Raw genomic sequence first — 27584 nt, forward strand, 5'->3', positions numbered from 1 at the left:
AATTCAGCTATTTAGATAAAACTCCTTACATATTAAATCTAAAATAATAAAGAAAAAGATGGTTGGAATTATTTAAATCGTTTTCTGAAAGATAGGAAGCATTTCGGTATTAAATAAATAATTTAAAAATGCAGCTAAAACAGTTTTGATTGAATATTTATTAAATGAAACACGTAGACATGAAATAAAATTAAATTCATGTAGTTTAAGATTCACATAGTTAAGAAGTCAATAAAAATAGTTAAAGGAGGAAATTAGAATTTAATTCCCCAGTTAGATTTTATCTAACATTTCCTCATTTTTCTTTTATTTTCACTTGATCGCAAGAAAGTCAGAAACATTATTTTTCATTAGTGTAAACCTTACAATGAATAGTGATCATAAATTTTTTTCCAAATATTATATAAATTTTAAATTATTTACCATAGTTAGCAATGGTCTTAAAGGTAAGCTCTCGTTTAATATCTCTCTATTACTTATCAAACTCGTTGCCTCTGTCTACTAGCTACTTCGAAGAGAATATTGTTTAAAATTAATTTAAGATAATTTGTTCGATCAAATAAAAATAGCGTTATTTTAATTGTCTTAGTTAAGTCTGTTTATTTGTATATGAACCTTTCTAATGGAGACCAGTTCCACAACATTCTAACGCAAATTATCTAATTCGTTTTTCTTCTAATTTTTGCCATATTCGGTTCACTTCGGTTTATAATTCGTTCTGTAAAGAGTACATATATTAACTAAACTTTTTCTTTGACTGGAAAAATGGAAGACAATCTCATGATTAAACATTTGATGAAACAAAGAAAACGGCTTAAATTTTTGAAAAAAAAATTTTCATCTATTGTTGGAAATTAGATAATTTTCTTTTTAATTTCCAAAACCTAAAAAAAAATTTGTACGACGGCTGTTAAATTGATATAGTTAAAAAGACATTCTTTTAAATTTTGTTATGGTATAAATTTCATTTTTGTGCAGTGCGGTTTTCGGAAGTTACTGCAGGAAAAATTCAAAGAAACTGTTTAATTTTTAATTAATTAATATTTCAAAGAATCAGTCCAAAGGCAATAAACCCGCTCTCCAAAAAAAAACCGCCTAAAATTAGGTAATTGATACACATCACACGCACACACACACATGCACACATGCACGCACACGCACGCACACACGTACGCACACACGCACACACACACACGCACGCACGCACGCACACACACACACACACACGCACGCTTATCTTGATTATTTGTAGAGATTGTGCTATGCAACTGAATATTTCTTAATAAATTATTATTGCTATTTGTAAATATATTTTCGGGTATAGTTTCATTATAAAAATGAAATGATACCGGAAAATTATAAAAATGAAATGCAGTTTAATGTCTCGAAAATTTTAATCCAAAACCCATGTAAAAAGCATATAATCAGATAAAGTAGATGATCTTTTTTATTAAAAATTTCACTTTGTAACCTTCGAATTGAAAATCCAATTTACTCAAGTCATACTTTTTCAAATGTTTAAAAAAATACAATATGTTTAAGATATGACCAGTGGAAATTGATTATAAAAAGTCTAGAATAAACATATGAAAATAATTAGTTTTATTAACAGTTGTCAGCGCATACATTAAAAAAAATGGCCAAGCAAAATTTAAGCTCTTGCACGCGAATTCATTTTCATCATCGGACTTCCAGTTCATTGGTTACAATTTATGATCTTTCTTTACTTGTGTCCCATTTCTACTAATGAAATTTTATATATTTTTTAAAAAAGTCAAGTAGTAGTTTTTAATGTGAGAAATGTTACATATTATTAGCATTTAACTGCAAAGTGAATTCATGTTTCACAGTATTAAAGATTTTTTTTTTTTCGCACGAAAACTTAAAGATTCAATTTATTAACATTAATTTACAATAAGTTTTTCATTTTACAGCATTTTATAAAGTTAAACAAATAAATAAAATTTCTTTAACTGGTCTCGTCGTATTTCAAGGACGAATCTTTTATTCGTTGATAAATGATTAAATTTCTTTAAAACAATTTAGCATTTTTAGAAAAAAAGTCATACATTTTTATACATAGATAAAAGCCAAAGCTGTTAACTGGCAAAGTTATGTTTAAAAGCTTTTACTGTTGAGATGAATCATTAGAAATTGTTTTTTGATTAATTAAAAAAAGGTAAAATAAAAGTAATTTTCTTAGGAATTAAATTGTTTTTTCTGCATTATAAATCAAGAATTATTTCTTTAATTAATGGGCTAAATGTATTTTGCGAACAAGATAAAATAGGTTTTTTCTTTAAAATTTATTTTCATTTATTATAGATCACTACTGATTCATTTAGATGGTGATTAGATCATTATATAATCTTAATGAAAAAATATATATTTAAGGACAATAGAAATGAAAATCCTCTTTCTGAAATAGTTAAACCCTGAAATGTTATTGTTATTTATCTTAAAATATCCTGAATTGCTTTTGGAGAAACATTTTGATAATTTAAAAAATAATATAGGAGAAACGTTTTTGTTTCAACTAATAATACAATATAAATCACTTTAAAAAAATGTATAATAAAGCGACAAATTGTTCTAATCGAGGGGAAAAAAATTGTTTCTCTCAGATTTTATTTCCTGCATTATATTTCACCCTATCTTTTTCAGATATAAAATATTTTTCATTGGAAAAAAAGAATAAAAGTGACTTGTTTTCAAATTGAATTTTTCTATATTCTTTTTTCGACTATCTATTTTTATAGTTTTCTTAGTTTCTGAAGGAATCACGAAATATTTAGAAGAAGTTGTTCATAGAAAGAATGTCGATGAGGATTCTGACTTTGCTTGAACTAGATTTTAAAAAGAAAAAAAAACTTCGATCATCCTTGCAAAATGATAAATTCTCTATAGATAACATTAATTTTTGTTATATAACATTCATTATGAAATTTCAGAGTTTATGAAGTTGACATATAATTTCAGTCTTTCAAATATATTTCTTTGAATATTAAGAGAAAATTTTTGTTATGCTAGGAATGTGTAAACGCGCATCGAAGCATTCGAAACTGTAATTCGGTCATAATTATCTTTGTACCTGCAACCTAAATTATATGTTTCAAATATAAAACCATTATATGATGTTTATTTACATCTAAATTAACCATTTTCAATAAATTTACATTCAAGAACTTAATACATTTTACAAATAAATTGACCTTTTCACTCAAAGATTATAATAATAATTATAATAATAACGGGAGTACCCCCTGTCCCTCAAAAAAAAAAAAAAAAAACTTTCTTGAATACTCCCCAATAAGACTGTTTCCCTCTCATCGCACATAAAAATTGTGATAGATCTTAAAGGGCACGGATGCTCAAATTTTTATTGTCAGATTCCACGCATGAACATTTTGTGCTTCGTAGAAGAAAATCGAATATGCGCTTTATGCTTAACCTTTTTTTCAAATAACTGGAATCAAAATATGACACGGAACACAATTTTAGAAACTAGATAGCATACCAAACTTTATTTATCAAAATTATTGCATCGGGGAGTTATGATGTTAGCATTCATGCAAATGTACAAAATGACAGAAGGCCAACTCTTTGGCAGCTTTGTTTCAAATTTTAATAAGGATGTACAATTTATATTCTAAAACTGTTCAACAAATTTTATTCATCAAGCCGTTGTCGTGTTCACTTTTAATCGGACAAAAAGATTCATTTCAAATTTGGTGTTAAAACTACAAGTTACATTTTACCCATCTACTCCAAATCATTTTTGAATCAGTGGACATATAAGCATAATTTCAAAAATGTAGTTTTGGCATTTAGGAAGGCCTGAAACGTAGATAAATGTTAAAACCGAATTGTTTGACGATTAAATCCTTTCTCATTCTGTACTTTGCATTTGAGAAAATAAAAATACCAAAAATCAGGACCATTAAATTTTATATAATTATAAAACATATATAGGCAACGAACAAATAAGAGTCACTACAACGATTAACAAATTATTTTCAGAATACAAAACTATTATTCTTAACATTTAAAAGCATTTTTCTTTCTTCCCATGACAAAAACCAAAAAAAGATTGCTTTTCCAAAGAAGAAAAGCAATTGAAGCGTTTTCAACCTCAAGTTTATGAAACATGCCTTTTGAAAAGACAATGCTATTTCACATATAAACATATTAGTCTGGATAAAAGTCGGACCGTTATTCGCTTGAAAGGATCCAGATATCTCATGGGGCTCAAGAAAGTAGCCCCGGGAGAAAAGATTCTGAACTTTAAAAGCAGGAAAGAAAAAAGTCTTCCACATGAGCAAACACAGAAAAGACTTGCCCAGATTCAAAGTTACTAAAATTTTCAAAAATGGTTTTTGCGCTGTGATTTTCTTGCGGTGTTTTCTTGCTCATATTTAATGCAATGTGACAAATAATATTAAACAGAAAACTTATCGAATTATAAAGATACAGGGAAAGTTTTTTTTTCCATCTTAATATTTGCTTACACTTATTGGAAGTTGGTTTTCTTAATTATCAATTTAAATTCGGTTTTGGATTAGTTATTGTATATCTGAATATAATATTGAAATTTTTTATTGCAAAATATAATATGATGTAGGAAAATTTCATAAACTTGCTTTCTTTGCTTTTGAAATTTACAATTTCCTGTTTGGAATTTTGAATTTCTGTCTAGTCTTTATAATTATTTTCGAATGTATTTCAAAATAAGGAATTTTATGCTTCCCTCTTTACGAAATGCCTCCCTGTTTTCAAAGGTATTCATCCTTATAGTAAATGATGTCAATATCTGTATTAAATAAAAAAAAAGTCATACTTTTATCTAGAAATACTTTTATCTACAAAATACCTCATTTATATACTCTTCCTATAGACATATACTATATATACTCTTTCTCTTATATACTCTTTCTATAGATGATTTAAAGACTTCCTCGGATATAGGTTTTTAGTATAGTTACGCATAGGGAAAATTACACAATTGTAATTTAATTACAATTTGTTCTCGATTATGTGTTTGGCATTTTATTAATGCAGCTCTCACAAGTTTATTATTTCATTGTTCTTCTATTTAATAAAACTCTGTTAAAATGAAATAATACCAGGATTTTTAAGGTTCAGTCCTACAGGAAATGACGTCAGCATTTGCATTCAATGAAAATGCCATCCTTTTATATGGAAAAATATCAAAATGCCTTATTAACAACAATACTTTGTATACATTCTCTTTGTGACCATAAAGTAAATGAATTTCATTCTTTAGAAGTTGTGTCATTCAAATTTATAATTCTGTTTACGATGCAGAAAGATCAAAAGTATGGAGGAAAAGTCTTTTCAACAAATAAATTACTTTCTAAAATAAATAAACTTTAAGAGAACACATTTCAAAAATAAGAATTCCATACAATACAGTAAATATCCTTTTAAAATGATTCAACTTCATAACATCATTTTTTTCTAAGAATAACTTACAAATGTTTTTAAAATGATGAAACTATCGCTTACAGAATAAAAGAGAGTGCATATGACGTAACTGGGGATAATATCAATTTAACACAAAAAGAACGTAGTAATAATTAAAAGTCAGTAATTTTAAATATGTATTTCATTATTAAGAAATAAAATAAACAGAAAAGATTAAGAGAGAAGTGCTTTTAGAAATATAACACAATATATCACCATTAAATTATTTTAGATTTAGTCCCTTTTCCAAAAGCATGCCATTTCTTCATTTAAAAATCCAATTTGTAAATAGATTTACATTTATATTGATCTCGATTTTTCCTTTTTAATTGTTCTAAGCTATAGATTCAGAACTAAAGATATTTATTTTAATGTTACTAAAATCATATAAAATTCCAGTTAAAACTAATTAGATGTTAATCAGAATTTGATTAATTCTTTTTCGAAGTAAACTGTGCCGATATAATACCCAAAAAATTAATGAAATTTTAAAAATTAAGAATTTACTATAAAGATTTTTAAATTTTGAAGCATGATATTAAATATTTTTTTTTCTATTAAGCTTCTTAATTGGTGTATCATATCTTTTGAAAATCCTATCTTTTTAATGCCAACTTTTTCTGGAAAAAACTTGACATTTTGCTTTCAACCCCGCCTTAAATCTTCCTAGATTCCCCAATTTTTATAAATAATTTTAAATGAATGCAGACAACTTTTAAAAAAAGGAAGAAATGATTACTTACAACAATAAGAAGGACAAAATAAACCCAATCCCAAAACGAATGAGCATCTTGTACGTAGTACATAATATCTGACCAGCCTTCTAAGCTGATCACCTGAAAAAAGGAGAAAGAAGTAACTCGTTAGTTATGGATAAGAAATGAGAAGTTTTATTAAAATAACTCAAAATGTGCAAAACTCATAATGCGGTATAAATAGGATACACAATGTTTTATTGAAACAAAAAAAAACTATTCTTAAAATTCGTATTATCGTTGCAGATATTCATTCACAACGTTCACAAGATTAAGTACAACGTTCATTATTGTAAATGGTGGAATGATGATAACAAAGATTTCATTTACAATATGAAACATTTCTGATTTCATGTAACTTCTGTTTAGTTATTTTCACATCCGTTACTTCAGAGATATTAACTTTTCAATGGCATTATTTTAAGGTTTCAAAACAATGTTGGAGAATTTAAATTTAAAATGAGCCCTGTTTCCCTCGCTAAACGTCAGAAATAGCATCATATCCAGAACTTAACCCTATTTTTCTGTAATCATGAAAGTCTATTTTTTCAATTCTTACTATTAGTTCACACTCTTCCTATATATATTTATATATCTCGTTCAAATGTTAATAAAATACTTTTTATTCACCCACTCAAGTAAAAATACATTTTTCAAAACTTGTAGGGGATGGCACTTGATGTTAATACAGTTTTTTCAAATATTAATTCATTGATTATTAAAATTAATAAATTTTTAATACTTTAAATAGTGTTTTAGCAGTTTGTGACGAAAATTGAAACCAACAGGCAGTAGCTCAATCGGTAAAATACACGGATTTCAATATTTTTCACTTGAAGGTGAAGAATGCGAGTTCAATTCTTGCAAAAATCAAAAAATTTTTGACGCTTAATAATTTTTTTTGATAATTACTTAATAAAAAGTAATTAAAATAAAATTTTTCTTTTTTGACCTAAGTAGGAATTGAATTAAATTTTTTTACGTTACTTGTTTAATTGATTTAGTAGCACTTCAATTAAACTTTTCAGAGTAATAAACTTAATTTCTTGTTATAAAAAGCAAAAGAAATAAATTTCTTTAAATAATAAATCAGCCTCAAGTATTAAACATAATTCAGAAAGAATATAATAATAACAACTATTTATCGAACGGTTTGCTTTGTAAATAAGATTTTTAATTTGCCTTTGTTCATAAATAATAGTCTTAAAGTTTTTTTTTATGCCATCCAAATTCTTCAGAGTCAACAAATTTCTTTAATACCCGAAATTATCCATATTTACTTTTATTCATGAGAGAATATTTATCCCACTTGGCATATCACCATCTTTTTTTATATCCATAAGTGGGAACTTTTCTTGCAAATGATATCCAAAATACTAGGTCAGGATGGCCTAATCATTTCTCGACCCATATTTATGTAGTTGGAGGGCCTTCCCAAACGATTATTGTTTTATGGTCATTATTAAGGGTTATTTCCATTTAAGGTTAAAATGCTGCACACATTTTGTAGCGTTAGGTATATGCTACTCATTTCGTAGATGGCTCACTGCCAGTTTGTGATGATTGTGTGTTTATAGATCCTTTAGAATAAAATGGTGAAATGATCTCCGATGATTGTTTTTTGGTTCATTAATTAAAATAATAAAAGAATATAATTATCTCTTCTGAAACGAGTTTCAATTACATAGATAGCTCATTGCCACAGCACCTAAATGTCTTTATCTTAAATTTTTTTTATTGAGAACTTTGATATCTCATTAGGTTTTAATCTCATAATTAAAAAGACAACAATCTAATTATACTTCTAATTATATTGAAAAATCTTATAATCTTAATTTTATTACAGTCTTTATAAATATAAAATTTTATATATATATATATATATATATATATATATATATATATATATATAGTCTTTATTTGTCTTAAAGTAATTAAAATATATTTATAAACAAAAACACATTTTTATAAACATAAAAACATATATTTATATACACGAAAATATACATTTATAGACAAAAGAATTTATAAAACGAGAGGAGTGATTTCCTTGAAACTTTTTCACACATTCTGCAATAAATATATTTGTACATTATTAACCGTTTGACATTGGCGCGCAATTGTTACAGTAAGTGCCCATGAGTGGCGATGAATCGATTACTCACAACCACAATCGAAAACACAATCGCTATAAAATGTATGAGTATTTTGAATACTTTGTAAAGAGATTAAAATCAAATTTGGACACAGAATTGCAATTGTAGTAAAAAAAATCACATACTAAATTTTATATATTTAAGCCATTGTTTTGTTAAATTACTACATTTGCATGACTGTTTAGTTTAGTTTAGTTTAGTTATATTAACATCCCGTTGTAAAGCAATACTAGGGCTATTTTGGGACAACCTCGTCATTTTGAACCGCGGTCAGATGACGAGGACGACACCTGAGACAGCACCCCATTCTCCACACCACACCACACCAGCGGGAGGACGTTTGATTTGATGGATTTAACGTGCAACAGACCCCCTTACACGGCGGTTCTTCGGTGGAATCGGGTTACGAACCTGAAAACCTACTGCTCACAAGCCGAGACCTTACCACCAGGCCACCGCGGCCTGTGCATGGCTGTGAAAGTACGAACGACGGACGGTCAATCCCCGGCAGAATTTGGTAAGAAATATGATACATATTTACATTTTAGATGATAAATTTGTGTACCAAATTTTAAATATCTATCTTCTTTTTGTACTAAACATGTTAGCATATTCGAACAGTTTAAATGTATATCATTCAAAATTTGATAAAAATACACAGATTTAGAGTTGAGACCATATAACAAATTCTATCCGTCTCCCATCATTCCAAATATGTGTTTTTTGAACTCAGTGAGGTCCAAAGCTTAGAGATTCGTTAAAATTTCGAGTCATGATTATTTTGACGATTAGGACAGAAGTAAAAATTTCAAAAAATTATTAAAAAAAATGTTTTAAAAAAATCAGGAGGATTAATTACTTTATTTCATGCATGTCCGAGTACGAGATGCAGAAAGGAGACATTGAAAAAGAAATACCACTTCAAAAAATTCGAGGGATTACGCAGCAAATAAAAACAGCCATGAAACGTACGTGTATACCCTTTTATCATTCTTTTCACGGAACGGTGTTGGGCGAGTATAAGCAAAATTTCGAAATTCCTCGCATAGGAGGAATAGTTTCGATGATGCACAGTGACATCCCATCTCAATGTTTTGTGATGGTTTTCACTGCTCTCTTCTTTTTCTTCTCGTTCTTTTTTTTAAAGCTTCTATGAACGGTTTCATCTGGCCATCGATGGAAAAATATTCTTGGCACCTTTCGCTGTAATGATCCAACGCCATGAATATAAATCAAGTGCCCTACTGGCAGGTGGCGCTTTTTGCATCGGTATAAATTTTTACGATTTATGGTCGAACAGAATGCCTGCGTATCGTCGGCAAAAACAAGAGAAAAACCATGTGAATATTACATTTGCGAAGCATTTCAAAACAGAATTTGTTTTATTACTTTGATATAAGAGTTTTTTCCTATTTGATTACAAAAAAATTTATTATTACATATATTGTAGCCATTTTTGGAATTATTGCTGTTAAGATAGAAGGTTAGGAGTACATGTATGTGTTCGTCTTAGCTTTATCTCTCAGCTTTTTATAATTTCTGTGACAATGCGAAGAAGTTAATCATAACTTTGCTTCTAATCGATAATCAGTATATCATAACTTTGCTTCTGATCGATATATCGTCAATATTCCAGCAACTTCAGGAACCTCGGTTCTTCTGTGGAATCGTGTCTCGCCCTGAAACCCTCCGGTTCCGAAGCCGAGGTCTTACCACCAGGTCACCGCGGCCTGCTCTTCCATGGAATTGAGTCTCGAAAACTCCGGCTACTAATTCGAGACAGTCAACAACCGAGTTTGCCCCAGTGATTTAGACAGCAGCTGCTTTTTTTAGAAAAGATATAGAACACAAGCATTAAAAATGTACTGATGCTCTCTTGATGCTGACTGATGGGATCTTGTTCTTCCACTGTGTTTTAGTTTTTGCTTGATATCGCAGATTGTATATATATAAAAAAGGAAAATTTTTATAACTCTGTCAAATCTGTATTGCCTTATTTGCATGCAGAAAGTAGTTTGATCATAAGCAGAAAAGAGTGAGACTTACTAAGAATATAGCCACCCATGCGAGTCCGATGTTATCGAAGGAGATGGCACCCTTGAAAGGGTTCCTGTTGCCGGCCCTGCAGATGACGTAGTACTGGTTCCAGTTCACACAGGAGGTGAGAGAAGGGGAGTTGCTACTGAAAGGTACGGCAGTTCCGTTGCACGGTCTACCCATGTACGTGTAAGTGGGTAGGTCCACACACCGGTGCATACCGCTATCCTTGTCTAGGCTACAGATATACTCGGATTCGTCGTCATCTGGATCGTGGTAGAAAGGCGGCACGTTCCTACAAACAAAAAAGTCGTTTGACAATAAGTATTTATCAGCTTAAGAATTTTTTTCAGTGCATCAAAACTGCTTTTTCAAGAATATTTTAAGAAAAACCTTCTTTAGGTTTAAAAATCCAATAAATGAATGTCGGGGCAAATAAAGAACAGGAAACATTAGTTCTTTTCAGAATTTCTGAGTTATATTGAAATTAACAATATCATAAAGATATCCAAATTTACTGTTTCCTCTCAGAGTAATATTTTTACAAGCTTAAAGATTGAATTGAGATTTAAAAGAGATATGTAACAAACATAATTTTAAAGTTTTTTTTGATAGAAATAATCAATTGAGAAATCATTTTTTACTTTGTATTTCATAATCAATAATTACAAAATTAATCTATTATCATGTGAGTCTAGTAGGAAAATTTGTGAGTTCTTTTTGCTTAATAAATATTTTAAACATTCTGTAAAATAAATATGAATTCTGTTTATTAAAAGATTTTAAATAGTTGAGTACTTTACAAATTTAGATAGACAATTTAAATGTCAACGCCTATTTTGGATACAAATTTACATCGCTTTGTTTTTAATAGCTAGCTATTTTATTAGATAAATATACATGATATATTTTGCAAGCTTCTTGAGCATATATAATTTTCTAGAGAATAAAACCTTATTATTTCGAGATTTTCCCATAATAGATGAAAATCTAGAAGCTCTTCGTTCATAATTAGAAAATTGATCAAAATTCAACAATTACGTTCAATGAAGTCTCATTTGCTATTAATAATATAAAGCTATTAAAAGAAAATACTCATACATTTTGCATTAAATTTTAATTGGAAATATATAAGAATTATTGTTATTTATTCATATTACAAAATAAAAAAAAATTTCATATGCATTTAAATTTATTTCTCTTTATTATTTTATCAGCACTCAGTAAATTTCTTACAATTTTAATGCATTAATAAGACACGTCTAAGCTTCTTATATGAACATATTTAAAATGCTATTTTTTCCTAACATTTAGAGCAGTCCGGAAGTGAAAAATGTCTCTTAAATTTCAAGATCTTTATCAACCTATTTCATATAAGCTTCAATTGCTTATTCGACATATAAGCGAAACCGCTAATTTAAATCCCGTCATTCATGTTCAGGCACAGTCCCAAGTTAATTTAGACCAAGTAGCTTCTGTTAAAATTTCAAGCAATTCTTTTAAAAAAATTATTCAAAAATTTTTCCCTAACAAACTATTTACCTACATCATTTTAATAACTTTTTTACATACGGTTTGAATTGTACTCCTGAAGGTGATTTTGTTCTATTCTATTATCTGCTGACTTCACAATAAACAAAACTTTCGAATTTTAACGAATAAAAGAGAGCCTGCAGTTCCAAAGTTAAACATTCGATTGTTCCTTTGCGTTTAATTTAAAGTGTTTAAACGGAAAAGGGTCCTTGTTGGCGCGCTCGAATATTCGAATTCCTGGGAGTTTGAATTTAAAAGACCGGGGCGCAATCTTTCTCTTGTCGGACCCTGTTCCGATTCATCCATAAATGCGGGTTTTCTGCTCTCTTTTATCTGAGAAGTCGTTTATCAGAAGGATCCGATCGATATTTCATCTGGTGTATTTGTACCGCTGGAGATACTGGGCTTAAATCATGGCTCTCCAGAAAAAGAAAAATGCACGTGCTGCTTTTTTAAGTAATAGAATTTTTCTCGTGGAGTGATTTGGTGTCTTTTTTTTTCGTGGACTGAATGAGGTTTTGATCGAATTCTCGGTACTGAGGCATAAAATGTGTCAATGCGACGTGTCATCAGATAAAGAGTTTCACGGAAAAGGCAGTGACGAGTTATATGTTATTATTACTATGTGATTAAAACTTTGGAGTTAACATTTTTTTTCGATGGATATTCAGTATTTGCTTACTTATTTACTAATTAATGTGGTAATAACTACTTTTTTTAAAAAATATATCATGAGTCTATGCTAAGGTATTTGAAATGTTTAGTAAAATTATTTTTGTAATTGTTATTATTTTATGGATTTTCTGTAAAAAAAATGAATGTATATCTCATACAACAATAGAACTTTTTATGAAGACAATGTTATTGTTATTATCTATACTTATAATAAAGCTCAATGTGTGTGTGTGTGTGTGTTGGCGCTCTACAGGCCAGACCGTTTGACCTACAGCAACCAAATTTGGTACATGTATACCTTGGAGGTCGGGAATGTGCACCTGGGGTTCCTTTTTTCGAATTTTTAATTAGAATTTTAATTATTAATTAAAAACTAACTTTCCCGCCAAAAAAATCTTCCATTTTCCCCACCGCCAACTTTTCCGCCAAAAAAATCTTCCATTTTCTCCACCGCCAAATGACTAAGGCTTCCGTTTTATTTTCTCCCAACAGTAATGAGGCTAGGGTTAATATTTTTTGGCGGATTATTTCAAACGATTCTATTTATTTTCTTAATGTTTGATGCATTTAAAATTAAACATTTTTAATTAATCCATGTTTCAGATTCATTCTGAAGTACTTTTGAATTAAAATAACACAGAATAAAGGAAATTAAAAATGTAAAATCTGCATAGCGTTACCCCAACTGGCGTAGAAAAATTCACGCATTTGTGTTAACGTAACTGGCGAAGAAAATTCACGCATGCGCACTGTGTTCTGATTGTTGCCATGACAACCGTTATGAACGGACGATTTAAATTATTTTTAGGTTAGTTGCATGCTTTTGTAAGTAAATTGTATTTATGTTAGTTATATATTTTTTGTATATGCTTATAGTTTTAAGTACATCGTTTTTTAAGTAGTTTTTTTAAACCTGTTTTCAATGATTTAAATTATTTTTAGGTTAGTTGCATGCTTTTTTTAATTAAATTGTATTTATGTTAGTTATATATATTTTTTGTATATGCTTATAGTTTTAAGTACATCGTTTTTTAAGTAGTTTTTGTAAACCTGTTTTAGACCGATTATTTTAAACGATTCATTTTATTTTCTTAGTGTTTGATGCATTTAAAATTAAACATTGTTAATTAATCGATCTGTTCATGATGAATCTGAGAAAATTTTGTTCACAAATTCTTGAGATATTACATAAATTAAGAAAGATATTCTTTAGTGCCCATAAAGTTTAAACGCTCAGTGACTCTATTATCAGTAATAATATTATTTAAAAAAATGCTTTGTTTCAGTAAAAAAATATTATTATATTAATTGCAGATTAATCATTTACACTTTAATTTAAAGCATACATTCTACGAGGGGTTACAGAAAATGAGAGGGATACATATCACGTTATGACTAAAGGCCTTTATAATATTATGAGTGAATTATATGACTATCAAAATTTGAAGTTTTAAAATATTTTGCTGAAGAATCTATTAAAGTTGGAATTGCATAAAATATTTAATTATGAAAATTTTAACGAACATTAAGATTGGCGAACCGGCTGGTCGCCAAAGCGGCTAGTATTAAATAAAGATCTTTTGAATTTAATCCTTTAAATTATTTTTGTCGTCAATACCTTTATTTTAAATAACACAAAGCCGAAAGCGATATTCGATTAATAGACTTTTTTTTTTTTTTTTTTTTTTTTACCTTTTTAGGTAATTTCATGCTGACTTCACGTTAAAATATATATTTCGCTTGAGAATTAAATTGAAGCTTCATAGCAAATTGTGGTTAATAGACAATCTGGCGACAGACAATATTAAGGCTACGAGATGGCATCACAAAGGCCCGCTTTCTCAATGCTAAATAGCTGGACTTCATATTCAGGCCAAAGAAAGTTTTCGTTTGATGGATTTGAACGTGGCATTATTGCAGTCCAGGCCGTCTGTTCATAGCATTTTGGAAAAGAGTATAGAAAATAAAATCCATTGTTTGTAAAGAAATTTTCCCTTTTAATTTTTAAAAGTACTATTGACATGAGGAACACATTTCTGATTTCATAGCATAAAACTAATTTTTGCAGACTGAAAAAATCGTTAAAATGTTTTTCTTTTTTTCCTTTTATATTACAGAAAAACTTTGGTGAATGCGTGGATGTGAAAGTAGGTGACACTTACTCTGGGTAAGAAACGTTTTTAGGAAGATCTATATAGCACCGTTGTCGTAGAAGGCCAGCCCACAACTGCACTCCCACTATGCCGAAAATAAAGAACACAAAAAAGCACAAGAGTAGAACGTTCCCCAGCATTGGAAGCGTATCGAGAAGCAGCATGACTAAGATTCTCATACCTGTGAAGAGAGAAAGAAAGGCAGTTTCATATCTCAAATGCGTGAAATGATACCATTAAGGAAACAAGTCACAAATAAAAAGTCAAAGAAATTTTTATCTCTTCGCGCTTCTTCAAATATAAATATATTTTTTTTAAAATAAGGAGACAATTGTATTTACACATAAATTTGCTTGTAAAAGAGAAATAAAATTTTCAGCTGATTTTTTTATCAAATTTAAAAACTGAAATATTTAATACTGATGCCATTACGATGCCTTAAATAAAATGAAGAGATATCGATTTGAAGATGGTTGATTGATTTATTAAAAAATTCAATACAAACTCAAAAAAAAAAATACCATCACTATAGAGTTAAAAGTGACTAAGATAAAAAAGAAATAGAAACGAACGAAAGATCTTTTTGTTGTTACATAAGGTATTAATATGCAGTCATATGTTTGTACCAATTTTTTAAAAAAATGAATAAATAAAAATATTCATTATTGATTAAAAAAATCTTGTTTCGTTAATGAAATTATTAAAAATGAGATAGGTATCTATATTTCTTACGCAACTTTTTTTATATACTGTAATATATTGATAGTCACAAAGTTTCTTGTTACGGAAATGATATTTTAAAACAAAACAAAACAAAATTAACTCTTTATTTTCTTTTCTTCTAACTAAGTTACTTTTAGCTGTATATTTTGATATTTAAAATAAATATGATTAAATTAAATCAATATGATTAAATTAAATCAATATGATTATGATTAAAATCAATATGATTAAATTAAATCAATATGATTAAATTAAATCAATATGATTAAATTAACTCAATATGATTATGATTAAAATCAATATGATTAAATTAAATCAATATGATTAAATTAACTCAATATGATTATGATTAAAATCAATATCATTAAATTAAATCAATATGGTTATGATTAAAATCAATATGATTAAATTAAATAAATATGATTATGATTAAAATCAATATGATGAATATCAATATGATAAACCAAGATTTGACATCATTTCTAAAATATTTATATTTTGGTATTAATATAGCTTTTCACTATAAAAATAGCATTTCTACAAATTGTAAAGTTTTTGTACTAATAGATAGTGATTCGCAGCTTTTAATATATTAATTAAATCCATAAAAGGATTTTCTCACTTTCATATCTAAAATGCTAACGTATGAAAGGAAATGGCTTTGAATAAATAAAAAGGTGAGAAAAGATAAAATTTGTTTGTCCCTCAATCAAAACCTTATTTCAAATATTGTTCACTATTGGTAAAACTGTCCATGGAATATAAAGAAGTAACAAAAAAAAAAAAAAATTAATATATGTATTACAGGAATTTTATTTCATTCGTGCCTAATAAATGATTTAAGATCCTTTTTCAAATATTGCATGCTGACCTAAACTCTGTTATTCTACATCCTTTAAAAGAATAACTAAAATATTTAATAAGGGCTTCAATGAGAAAATTTGTATGCTCAGTGAGAAAGAACTTGGAGTTATGTATTTGAAGCAGAAAATATGAGTATATTCATTAACATGGATGAAAGAAAACGGAAGATGAGGACATTTAACATATTGAGAAAACATTTCTCTCAGCATGTATCAGCTCAATGTCTCATAAATGCATTGGATGGGAAAATGTTTTCTTTTAGTTGACGAGATAAGAATTTATCTACGCTCCTGAAACAACACTGCACTTTAAACAAATTATTTTTGCATACGAAGCGAACATTTTAATACTGAACAGAAATGGTTCGTTCTTTCGTTACGAATAAATTCTATCTAATCCGAAAAGAAAATAATGTTGTTAGTCGATGCTTAAGAGATGCATTTTTTTTAACGATATGCGTTTGATGTATCATTTGTTTTTTAGAAACAGAGATTGAATTTGTGTTGTGAATATTAGGTCTTTTTCTGAAAAATATTTCGATCAGTTTAGCTTGAGTAAAAAAAAAAAATGCATTTGCCTTTTAATTTTAGCAAATACCTTTTCTTTTGGAATAAGTTCGACGAGCTGTCTTGCTTATCTAGTAAGTTATGAAGAGTTCCTTAATTTTTCCTATATCATTATCTATTATTTTTTAAATTCTAGTTTGCATATAGACAAAAATTTGGTTTCATAAACTCAAAAATTTTATTCCCTGTACTTAATCTGAATTTCTTTCTTTTCCTTCAAGAACTAGAATCTTTAAAAGAAATATAAGAACTCCAAACTGGGAATAGAATTCTCACTTTGATATTTTACTGTCCGTAAAGGTTTGAGATCAAAAACTTTGGAACAGAAACAAAAAGAAAACTTTACGAAGAATTCCACTTTCGCAGGATCCTATTGACCAAAAGATTTAAGAAAAAGAAAGAAATATTGTCAAAAAAAAGTAACAGGGAAAAAGAATGAGATTTTTACTCTTGGCCTTTGATCGATCTAACTATTTTAGAGAAAAGAAGACAACTCCAAAGAAAAAGGGAAATTGGAAAAAACAATGGCATTTCTCACTTACTTGGTATTCTATTGATTGCCCTGAGCGGTCTAAGTACACGGATTGTCCTAATCGCAGAAAGATTAATATTTCCAACATCAAGGCAGTATTCTAAAGCTCTGAAACATTAAAAGAAAACTTTTTCAGTAAAAATAAAGGGTTAAAAAAGCAAATAAATTGTAAAGTATGTTTAATTAATGAAATGAAACATTAAATTAGAAACTTTGATACATATCAATAGTTTTTTTTAAAATTCTTTCTTATTTATTGTAATTAGTTCATATAAAATTATTCAGTATTGATTAGCTTCAACTTGCTCGAAAACAGAATCCAGCAAAATGATCTAACTTAAAAAATGTCTTCAGATTATTTTTGATTGATCATAATGTCTTCTAATTTGAAAAAAACAACCCTTAAAAGTTTTCATTAAATCATTTCATTTTGAAGAGCATTTATGTACACTAAAGGTATTTGATAAGAATTTCTATCTAGAGAAACTCACATAAACAAGGTAAATAAATATATGATCAAAGGAAATAATATATGATTTTATTGATAGATGTATAGATCACTGAGATATTTTGTTAGTATTATTTTATTGCAAAAGAAACTTTTAAGATATGTTTAGAAGGGGAAAAAACCCAGAAAAATGATATAAAATCTTCTTCCTAGGACTCATAAATACGTTTCTTTTTGTCTATTTCAGTTGACTGCAAGAACGACATCCTTTTTTCTTAGAATATTTATGTTATTATATTGTTGTACTGAATAGAAAGAAAATATATTTATTTTATATAGAGTTGGATGAAAATATAATAGAAATATATTTTTGTTCCAAATAATTTTATATAACTTGCATTTTTGTTCCAAATACTTGCACCGTTGACCTCTCGTTTTATTTTAAACATCACTCTAAATATTTCTCTAACGCTCTCTCAATTTCTGTTAAACAGGGAGCTGCAGATGAGTTCAGTTATAAATTTCATTACTATTTGAACGCTCACACATTTTTATTCCATTTGAAGCATCCAGATGGATATAAGCCTTATGTTTGATATTTTTAATCAATATATGTTATGTGTGGAAGCTCCTTTAAGATTATCGTAAACGGATCTTTACACTAATCATTGCTTAATAGCTAATTTCTAAACATTAGAGACAGGCATGTACTTGCAAATGTAAAAATGACTAAATGAAGTGAAGAATTATTTTTTGATATTCAGTAAATAAATAAACAGCTTAGTGTATAATAAATTTAATTAATTATATAATTATAATTATCCAATTGCTAATATTTTAATATAGTATATTTAACACACACACACACACACACACACACACACACACACACACACACACACACACACACACACACACACACACACACACACACACACACACACACACACACACACACACACACACACACATGCTTCATTTATAGGAAAATTTTCCTTGAGGTAGCCACTGAAATGATCTAAATTATTAATATTCGAAACTTCATAAGTTGGTTAATTTTGAATGCAGATAAGTGGAATTTTGTTTTATTCTTAATGCACTAAAAATATTTTACTATGACCATAAAACCGGGTAAAAAGAATGATTAGTTTATTTTTTAAGCAGCATCTTTATTTACTGAAGAAATACAAAATATACCTCGTTTTGCCATTTAGGACATTTTTCCACATTCAAATATATGTTTATATTTGCACTTGGATATTAGGTTATGATTAGATTAAACCTATAAAATATCTCTGAGACTTAATCAAATTTAATAAACCTTATATAATTAAATGAATATTCGTATCTCTAACTTATATTCTTTAAAGCATTTTTATTTGACATATATTTATGATACTTTATCAAAAAGAACCATATAATTTAAACGTTGTATGTTGTTAGAGTTATTGAATATTTTGGGAAGTATTAGTGCCTCAAATGATATTTTGTATAAACTTCCAAAAATAATGCAGTTCATTATTTTTTTTCCTGATAAATGTATTATTATCGTTGTAAAATTCGAAGATATTGTTAGAAATGTAAACGTAAAATTCATTTAAAACGAGGAATGTAAAATTATTTTGGTAAACTATCTGTACACATGCAAACTAATACCTCTAAATATTCGATAATTCAATAAAAGGCACAATTCTCACCTGTAAAATTCAATATTAGTGCTTCGTTAATACTACTTCTAATTATTATAAAAAAACAATACTAATTTAGAAGTGATCTTGAAAAACATCAATGCATTCAAATCTCTCCCCCTCTCCCCTCCAAGATAAATTTCTTTCAAAATATTTCGCATTTGATTAAAGAACTATTTATTAATTCCGGCCAAATAATTCCTTCTAATGAAATACCTTCATTTTCAATTTCTCTAAAGAATAGTTTTTGTTTCTTGGAATGCCACATGTAATTAATCTGTTTTCAAAAAACTAGTGAAGTTTAAAAATAAGTAACATTTATAACTTTTCTTTTTTTTTCAGGCATTTGTAAAAAAGTTTTTTTTTTTGTATTTCAGATTGTCAAAGATGGTAGGCATGAGATGAATTGTTAATTTGAAACGTAATTTTATTTTCTTAAAGACTAGATACAAATGAATTCAGAGTTTTACCATTAATGAATTGTGTTTATTTCATTTGTACCTACATACTTACGAAATAAACATGCCCTCTTTTTTTCTTAAAGAAAAACAAAGAAAATTTTAAGTTTTTTTTTTTTTTAATTTCTTGCCTTTTTTTCCCAAAGATTTGCCATTTTTCAGTTTCATATAATGTGATGTTATAAATCACAAGTAATCCAAATCTTTAGGATAGAAAGAGGATCATTAAAATGTGCATAACAAATGGACAGATGAATATGAAATTTTATTGCATTTTTGAACATATCCAACTAAAAATATGGTAAGTATAATCAGCTTCTCAGACTGTCATTATTTTCAAAGCACTATTTAGGCCGAATATAATTGGTTTAAATACGAATAAGAGATGAGCAAATTGACAATGTATATTCGCATTTTTCAGTCAATTAAATTAAAAATAGGATGCAATAAAATTTTCTTCAACGAATTCTTTAGAATGATAATTACTCCCAGGACATTATTCAGAATGGAAGAAAGGAGAAATGTTGTTTAAACTTTGCAAGCTTGTATCTCACTGTATCTTTAATTATAAATATTATCACGATAAACGAGTCCTTCTAGATTTGGAGAAGGAGGCCAGACATTATCAAACATCTCCCAAACGGAGTAATAAGTCTAAACTATATTTCAGAATTCCTCAAGAAGAAAGATGTGCAAAAATGGACATAAAAATATAAAAAATATGGAATTTGATAAATATTATACTATTAGATGAAAAGAAATAATTATATTTTTAAATTATGTATCTTTCCATTCGAATTTGAATAATGACCCACAAATAAAATAATAAAAATAATAATTTTATTTTGGGAGCATAATTCTCTATAAGATGTGGATAACAAAACTACTAGAATACTATACTCATCTGTTATACATATATTAAAAAAAATTCAACAAGAAATTTCTTTAAATATAGCATATAACAAGAATTCCAAATATGTTTTAAAACCTAGTATAATTATTTGTAATGTTTGTTCTTTTATATTAATTTCTTAATTTTAACCTTACAGATATGTAGATGCTTTATTATTAGAATGTTTTCCCATATAGACAATGAGCAATAAAACATTATAGCTTCACTTTCTTTACGAATTAATCTATGTGGATGTTTCGAAATTTCATTCATTTTTAAACTGGAAAGGTATTTACGATAATGGAAGGCTCCTATCTATATAAATATTCATAAATCCCGTGTTTTTATACTTTAAATGTACATAGATATGATTCACCTTAACTATTGTTTTATTTTAAAATTTAAACTAAATAAAAAATTACACGCTATATTTCATTTTCTTTGACTTTTGTGCTCAAGAAGTGTAATCATTTCTCCACCTTTATTCTATCTTTTCCCATCTTGTCATTTCTGAGGCAGGAAATATTCTATATTCCATAGAAAATGACGCCATCTTATTTCTTGCCATTTCTGACTCTTTCACGCGTCGGCTGAAGAGATAATTCATAGAATGGGAAGGTTAAACACTTTTCAGATCAATGGCCAAACTGAATTCTTCCTCCTCAAGATGGACAAAAACGATCATTCCAAACGGTCCCAAACGTTGGGAAGCTCCCCAGTCGGAATAGTCCTATAAGTAAGACTAAGTTTTCCTTAGATTAAAAAGAATCTTCTCCCATTTTCCAAGAGGAAGAGTTCTTTAAATCGATTTATCGCCCTACGTTCTTTCCCCCCTCCTCTGGGTCCTCCACTAAATTTTCTTTCCCGCCATTGGTTCCCTTCCACCAATCCAGCTCCTGAATCCCAAAGTCACGTTCCTTTCAACTTCCTTTTACTTCAGCTTCCGATTTTTACTCTTTCCAACAATGTTCTCCCCAGCCTTTCTTTCGCCAGGACGTGATTTTGGCAGATTTTCTTGTCCTCCATCCCTCCCCGTCTTCTGGAGATCTCCTGTTCACTTGATAGATTTCTTCTTTCCTCTCTCTTCTTCATTGCAAAAACATTTATTTTTATTTCCATTGTAAAAGAAGAGATGGAAATAATATGTTAACAATTTTAATACATGGAAAGAAATGTAGCTTGCAGTGCAGTCGAGATACTTTCGAGGCAATTTTTTTCGTAGCTTTGCTTTCTTTTAAACGAAATGCCACTTGTTTTGCATTTTAATTCAATACTTAATTTTAAGTTCCTAACTCTGCAAAAAAGTTTTAAACAGGACGAACGAAATTGCTTCTGACGCGCGTGAAATGCACTTTCAACGACACGCATACAGATAATTTGTAATCAGAGAAAAAAAAGAAAAGAATTTCTATAAACTTAATATGCTCTGAAGAGATTTTATTTAGTCAAATATAAATATCTGAAGACAAATGAAGCGATAAAACTGATCATTACATTCATAAAAAATGCCTGAATAGACTATTTCTTGTCTATAGGTATTCGATTATAAATGGCAATGTCGTGATGCTTCGGAGTTCTGCGGGGTGACAAAGAGGTCACGACCAACTCCACATGATAATTTGGGACAGAAATTATAATTTGAAATTTGGTATATTTAGTATTGTTATGATCGAATTATTGATAAAGGTATAATACTTTGATTACTTTTTGCCGAATAGAAAATTTCAATGAATTTACGATGCACATGCCTTACTATGGAGACCAATTTGATTTTGTTAATTATTTTCCCCCCAAAAAAATCCAGAAAAATTTCACGCATGTAACTTATCGTAGGTAACTAAGGCCGAAACTGAAATAATTTCGAAAAAACTTTAATCTTCCAGATTGGCAACGAAGTTAGAAATTTACAGACGGGAAGTTTATGTAGATATTGTCGATTGCTGCTCTAGAGCTCTTCTTAGAGTTGGACACAGCAGAATCCTACAGTGGCAGTTGTAATAACTCATTGCGAATCTGGGGTAATTTTTCAAAAACTTAATTAATATTATTTTAATAAATACCGAAACATGTTCAGTTTCGAGGTCATCGTCAAGTATTTTCCTTCTAATTGACTGTAAATGAAATTTAAGTAAAAATGAAATACCGCATAAAAAAAACAGCGATAGTGGTGGCCTGCTGGTGATATTTGGCTAAAGATATCATATAAAGCTATAAAGATTTGCGAGTTCAAGACCTTTGAAGGTGTGTCTTGTATGAAGGGATAGGAAAGGTGAAATCTGTTATCGGTAGTCCAATGTCTGAATGTTGTCTTGGAAATCTGTTGGATTCGTCATCTGATCAATGCTCAGATTTAAGAGGTCTACAACAAAATAAATCCTCGAGAACTTCATAAATGGAAAATTAGTCTAAACAGAGTATAGAAACTTCAACCATATTTGCGATACTCATTTTCACGTACGTGCATGTGAAATTTTTATAAATATATTAGACGAACTCCTACAAATTCAGCACAATTGTATTTGCAAATGTTTAAGAAATAATAGAATTCTTTGAATGACAAAGTAAGGAAAGAGCATCGAATTCTCAGCATGAAAAAGTAAGAAGATTAAATTAAAAAAAACTAAAATGCAAATTAAAAAAAATAATTTTAGGGTTTGCTGTATCTCTTCAAATCAAGTTATTGATCAATACTGCATAAGATTACTTACTTTTCAAATTTATATCTATGCTGTATTTGCTGTTATCATAACTCTGGTACAAAGCTTGAAAAATAAAATGAAAAGATGGCCACGAGCAAATGACTATCGTTGCATTTACTGCAAGGCTGCAAAAAGAGCATTTCACTGGAAAATTACTTTTTGTTATTACAGTAACTAATAATGTTTTTTTACTGGAAATTTGCGCAATAATATATAGATAACTACGAAGTCCGGCAGCATCCTTCAAAAGAGCAGGGATTGGCGGATGGCAAAAGGGGCATTCCGAGAAATTCGATGGAGTGCTTGACACCAGCTTAGGGAACGTCAAGGAATATCTCCGTAATCTCCCTCCCAAATCCTGCGACGACCGAGTTAAAAGTGGCAATGGGACCAGCTGTGGCCGCTGCAAATGACAGTTAAAGGCAAATTATTTTACCCACGTCGGTAATTAAGCATCATTAGTCTGAAAGGGATCGTTAATCGGTTGCTCGGGTGTCTTAATGTGCAAGGGGCGACGATTACGTGCAGTTCGGCTCCCAACACGTTGCCCATGAGCCGAGAAGGAAAAATTGAACCACTGCGCATCGTCGCGGACTTGGTGAAATTTCTGATTTTCATAAAGTTTACAGAGCTGGAATTCTGGCGCATATGTTTTTAAAAGGAAAAAATGTTCTTCATTTTTAAGAAAAAAGATGTTGAAATTTATGTTTGTTAGGGGACGAGCGAGTTTCAGAGGGGGGGGGGGGACTCTGTTTAATTTTTACAAAAAGAGATTTTTTCATAAAAATTATCGAAATGTATGCAATTTTCTGAAGTAATTTTTTTCAAAGAACTAAAGAACGTCTAACTTTATTTGATATCTTCTCTGAATTTAAAGTATCTATTTCAATAAAAAAAATCTTTCTCGAAGCATTTTTTTTTTTGAAATTAAAAAAAATCTGTTTGTGCAACAATAATCCATCTAACTAATGTTCTTATTCATGGTACGAATTTTGAAGTGTTAAGGACATTGGCATAGTCAGTAATGTTTCTATGACAGGAAATATAACTCTACCGACTAAAAGCAATAGAGCAAATAAGTTACTTTTTGTAATATAATTCATTGAGATCTGCCGTCAATTTTTGCGATTCTATATTTAAACACTTATTGAAAATATTTGGACAGAATAAACCAAATTTACTTCAATTCCACTAAAGACACATAGAAAAGAACGAAAAAGTACATCTTTAAAGAATAATTTTTAAAACCATTTCAGTTTGGTAAAATTATTAAAAATTAATTTAATTGTTGTGTTCTTGCTTTTATAAAATAATTTTAAAACTTTAAATTCGTTAGATGGTATAAGTAACATTATGTCTGCTGATATTTATCGAAGTTCCAGATAAAATCCAATTTTACATTCTTTTTCTAAAGGTAAAAAATCATAGTTACTGTATTTCATATAAGATTTGTTTCTATTTTCATCATATAATAATTTATGGATCCGGCATTACAATAATGATAATAATTACACCCATCGTTGAATTTCTAATCATTTTTTATACTGATATTTTTCGAATCCCCTTTAATATAAATTTTAAAGACTACTACAAGAACATTCGATGTGTCTTGATGATAATGAACTTATTACTTCAAAAATGAGTATAATAACATACAGCGAAGACGTTATCCCAGACAGCGCCTTGTATGGCATTGGCGTATAATAGTTACAAAATATTTGGCGTGATTTTAACATTTTAACTGAATCTATCATGTGATCCTTGGCATGCGATTAATAGTATCTGGAAATAAAATTTGTGCTTTAGACGAGTTTATACCAACCTATTGAAACAAAAATATGACTCAGAACTTCACTTCTAGTCGCAAAATCACATACCAAATTTGATATATTTAAGTCATTGCGCCTTTGAGTTACTTATATGTTTCTAAAAGTACAGACTGACAGACTATCAACCCCTGAGAGATGTTGTCCATACTTCAGATATTATATCTGTGTACCAAATTTTATTAATCTAGCTCTCTTGGTTTTGTAATTATAGTGTTAACTTATATTTGAAGAAATTGATAAAAATCTAGAAATTTGGAGTAAAGACCGTATGCTAAATTTCATATGTTTAGCTCAAAGCGTTTTTTGAATTATCTTTTTTCATGCAGATAGACAGACATAATGCCATAAATTATGTCTGTAAATTAATAAAGGTTTTTTTTTTAGAAATTTGGAGATAAAAAATGTAGGATCATCAAAATCTCAGTTACGAATGTTTTTACAATTACAATACTGCATATATGAGAAAGAAAAGAAGACAAAGTAAAGGACAACAAACAGTTTCTTCTTTCAAAAATAATTGCTAATTGAAAATAGACCTAAACATAATTTATTTAATTAAGTCATTGGCAATTAACCTTTTTGATTTGTGAAAAAGAGTAACAACATTATAGAAGGGAATGGAAAAACAAATATACAATTAAGACTTCTTCTTAGGAAACGCTTTCCCGATTTTTCATAATGGGCTGCCAAAATAATTATAGCAATCATATGTGATAATTGAGCATTCGTCTTTTGCCATGATTTTGACATTAAGCAGAATAAATTAATTTTCATTAATTAAATTTCATTTCAAGTCGCATTGACTCAAAGTAGTACATAAAATAACAATATTATAACCATGAAATTAAAAAAAATATATATTTATTCTTAAACAAAATAAGTTACTGAAGTTAATTATTTTATTGTAGAAAAATATAATAGACAAACATACAGACAATACTTTATAAAATAAATCAAAACTGATATATTTGATTTACTAAACAAAGATTTTAATTACATAGTTTCAATTTATTATGCCTTTATATATTAATTTTGTGTAGTATTATATTTTAAACTGCATGAATTATATAAAAATTAACAGAATTTCACAATACAAAATGTTAACATAAAAACCTCTTCATGCCTAAATGATTTTGATAGTTAATAATCTTGAAATTTTTTAAAAGAAAAGATTTTCGAAACTTATAAATAAAAAGCTATTTTTAAATATTTATATTCAAAGAGTTGTACAGTTTTCATATTATTATGTATATAGAAAGAGAAAAATATAAAGCATTTCAGAGTAATAGTTATAAAGATATGTATAGCATCTTCAAGCAGAATGACAAAAAACAGTTTCTAAGGGGAAAAAAAAAGGAAATAAAAATCATAGCCAACGGAATACTGAAGCAAATTTCTAAAACATTCACAACTGCAATGAAAATTTGCATATTTGAGCGAAACAGGGGTCTAAAAATGTGGTTTGCATAAAGATTATAGGAAAAACATTTTTCTACAGTCTAAGTTGCTTCCCAACATAGAAGAAATTTCCCCGACAAAGCTATTTATCAGTCTTTTTTAAAGTACTCCAGCAACATGTGCTCTTTTCCTTCAGAACATTAGCATATATCGCAATATTTCAGACTGGGTTATTAATCTTTTGGGAAATAAATGGAAACTTCTAATCGATTTTATACGCTGCTCATAAATAGGTTTCGAAATATATTTATAAAAAATAAAAAACGAAAAAAGAAATCTGAATAGCAATTTATAAACTTTTCATGAACTTCTGTAACTGTATGAAGAGGGATTTTTCGAAATCATTTACTGCTTGCATATTTCGCGCGCATGTCCGATAATCCATTTTTTCCTCTCCCGATCTCCGTTCTTATTCAAATGGCTGTCGGGAGGGGCAGATGAGTTGCAAAAATTCTTATGCCTCCCCGGGGAGATGTTTACAGAGATGTAACGACAGTTTTATTTTTGTTGTGGAACAGCCTGCTATTTATTGAGATAAGCAATATTTTTCATTCTATGAAAAGGAAGAATCAGCGAAGTGTGGTACGGTTAAGGAAGAGGTAGAGTATGTGATTTAGGGACATGCATTGGGAAC

The 27584-nt window shown here is 28.7% G+C and overlaps 1 protein-coding gene across 1 annotated transcript in view; it reads right to left on the minus strand.

Moving 5' to 3' along the window:
• Positions 1-27584, minus strand: part of LOC129976024 (voltage-dependent T-type calcium channel subunit alpha-1I-like) — a 154961-nt gene that overhangs the window by 106199 nt on the left and 21178 nt on the right. The window contains exons 2-5 of the mRNA XM_056089362.1: positions 17489-17586; positions 14803-14974; positions 10442-10727; positions 6228-6320 (exon numbers count right to left, since the gene is read on the minus strand). Of these exons, the coding sequence (XP_055945337.1) occupies positions 6228-6320; positions 10442-10727; positions 14803-14974; positions 17489-17586 (649 nt within the window). The remainder of the gene's footprint in view (positions 1-6227; positions 6321-10441; positions 10728-14802; positions 14975-17488; positions 17587-27584) is intronic.

This window comes from Argiope bruennichi, chromosome 1 (assembly GCF_947563725.1).
Source record: "Argiope bruennichi chromosome 1, qqArgBrue1.1, whole genome shotgun sequence".
NCBI lineage: Eukaryota > Metazoa > Arthropoda > Arachnida > Araneae > Araneidae > Argiope > Argiope bruennichi.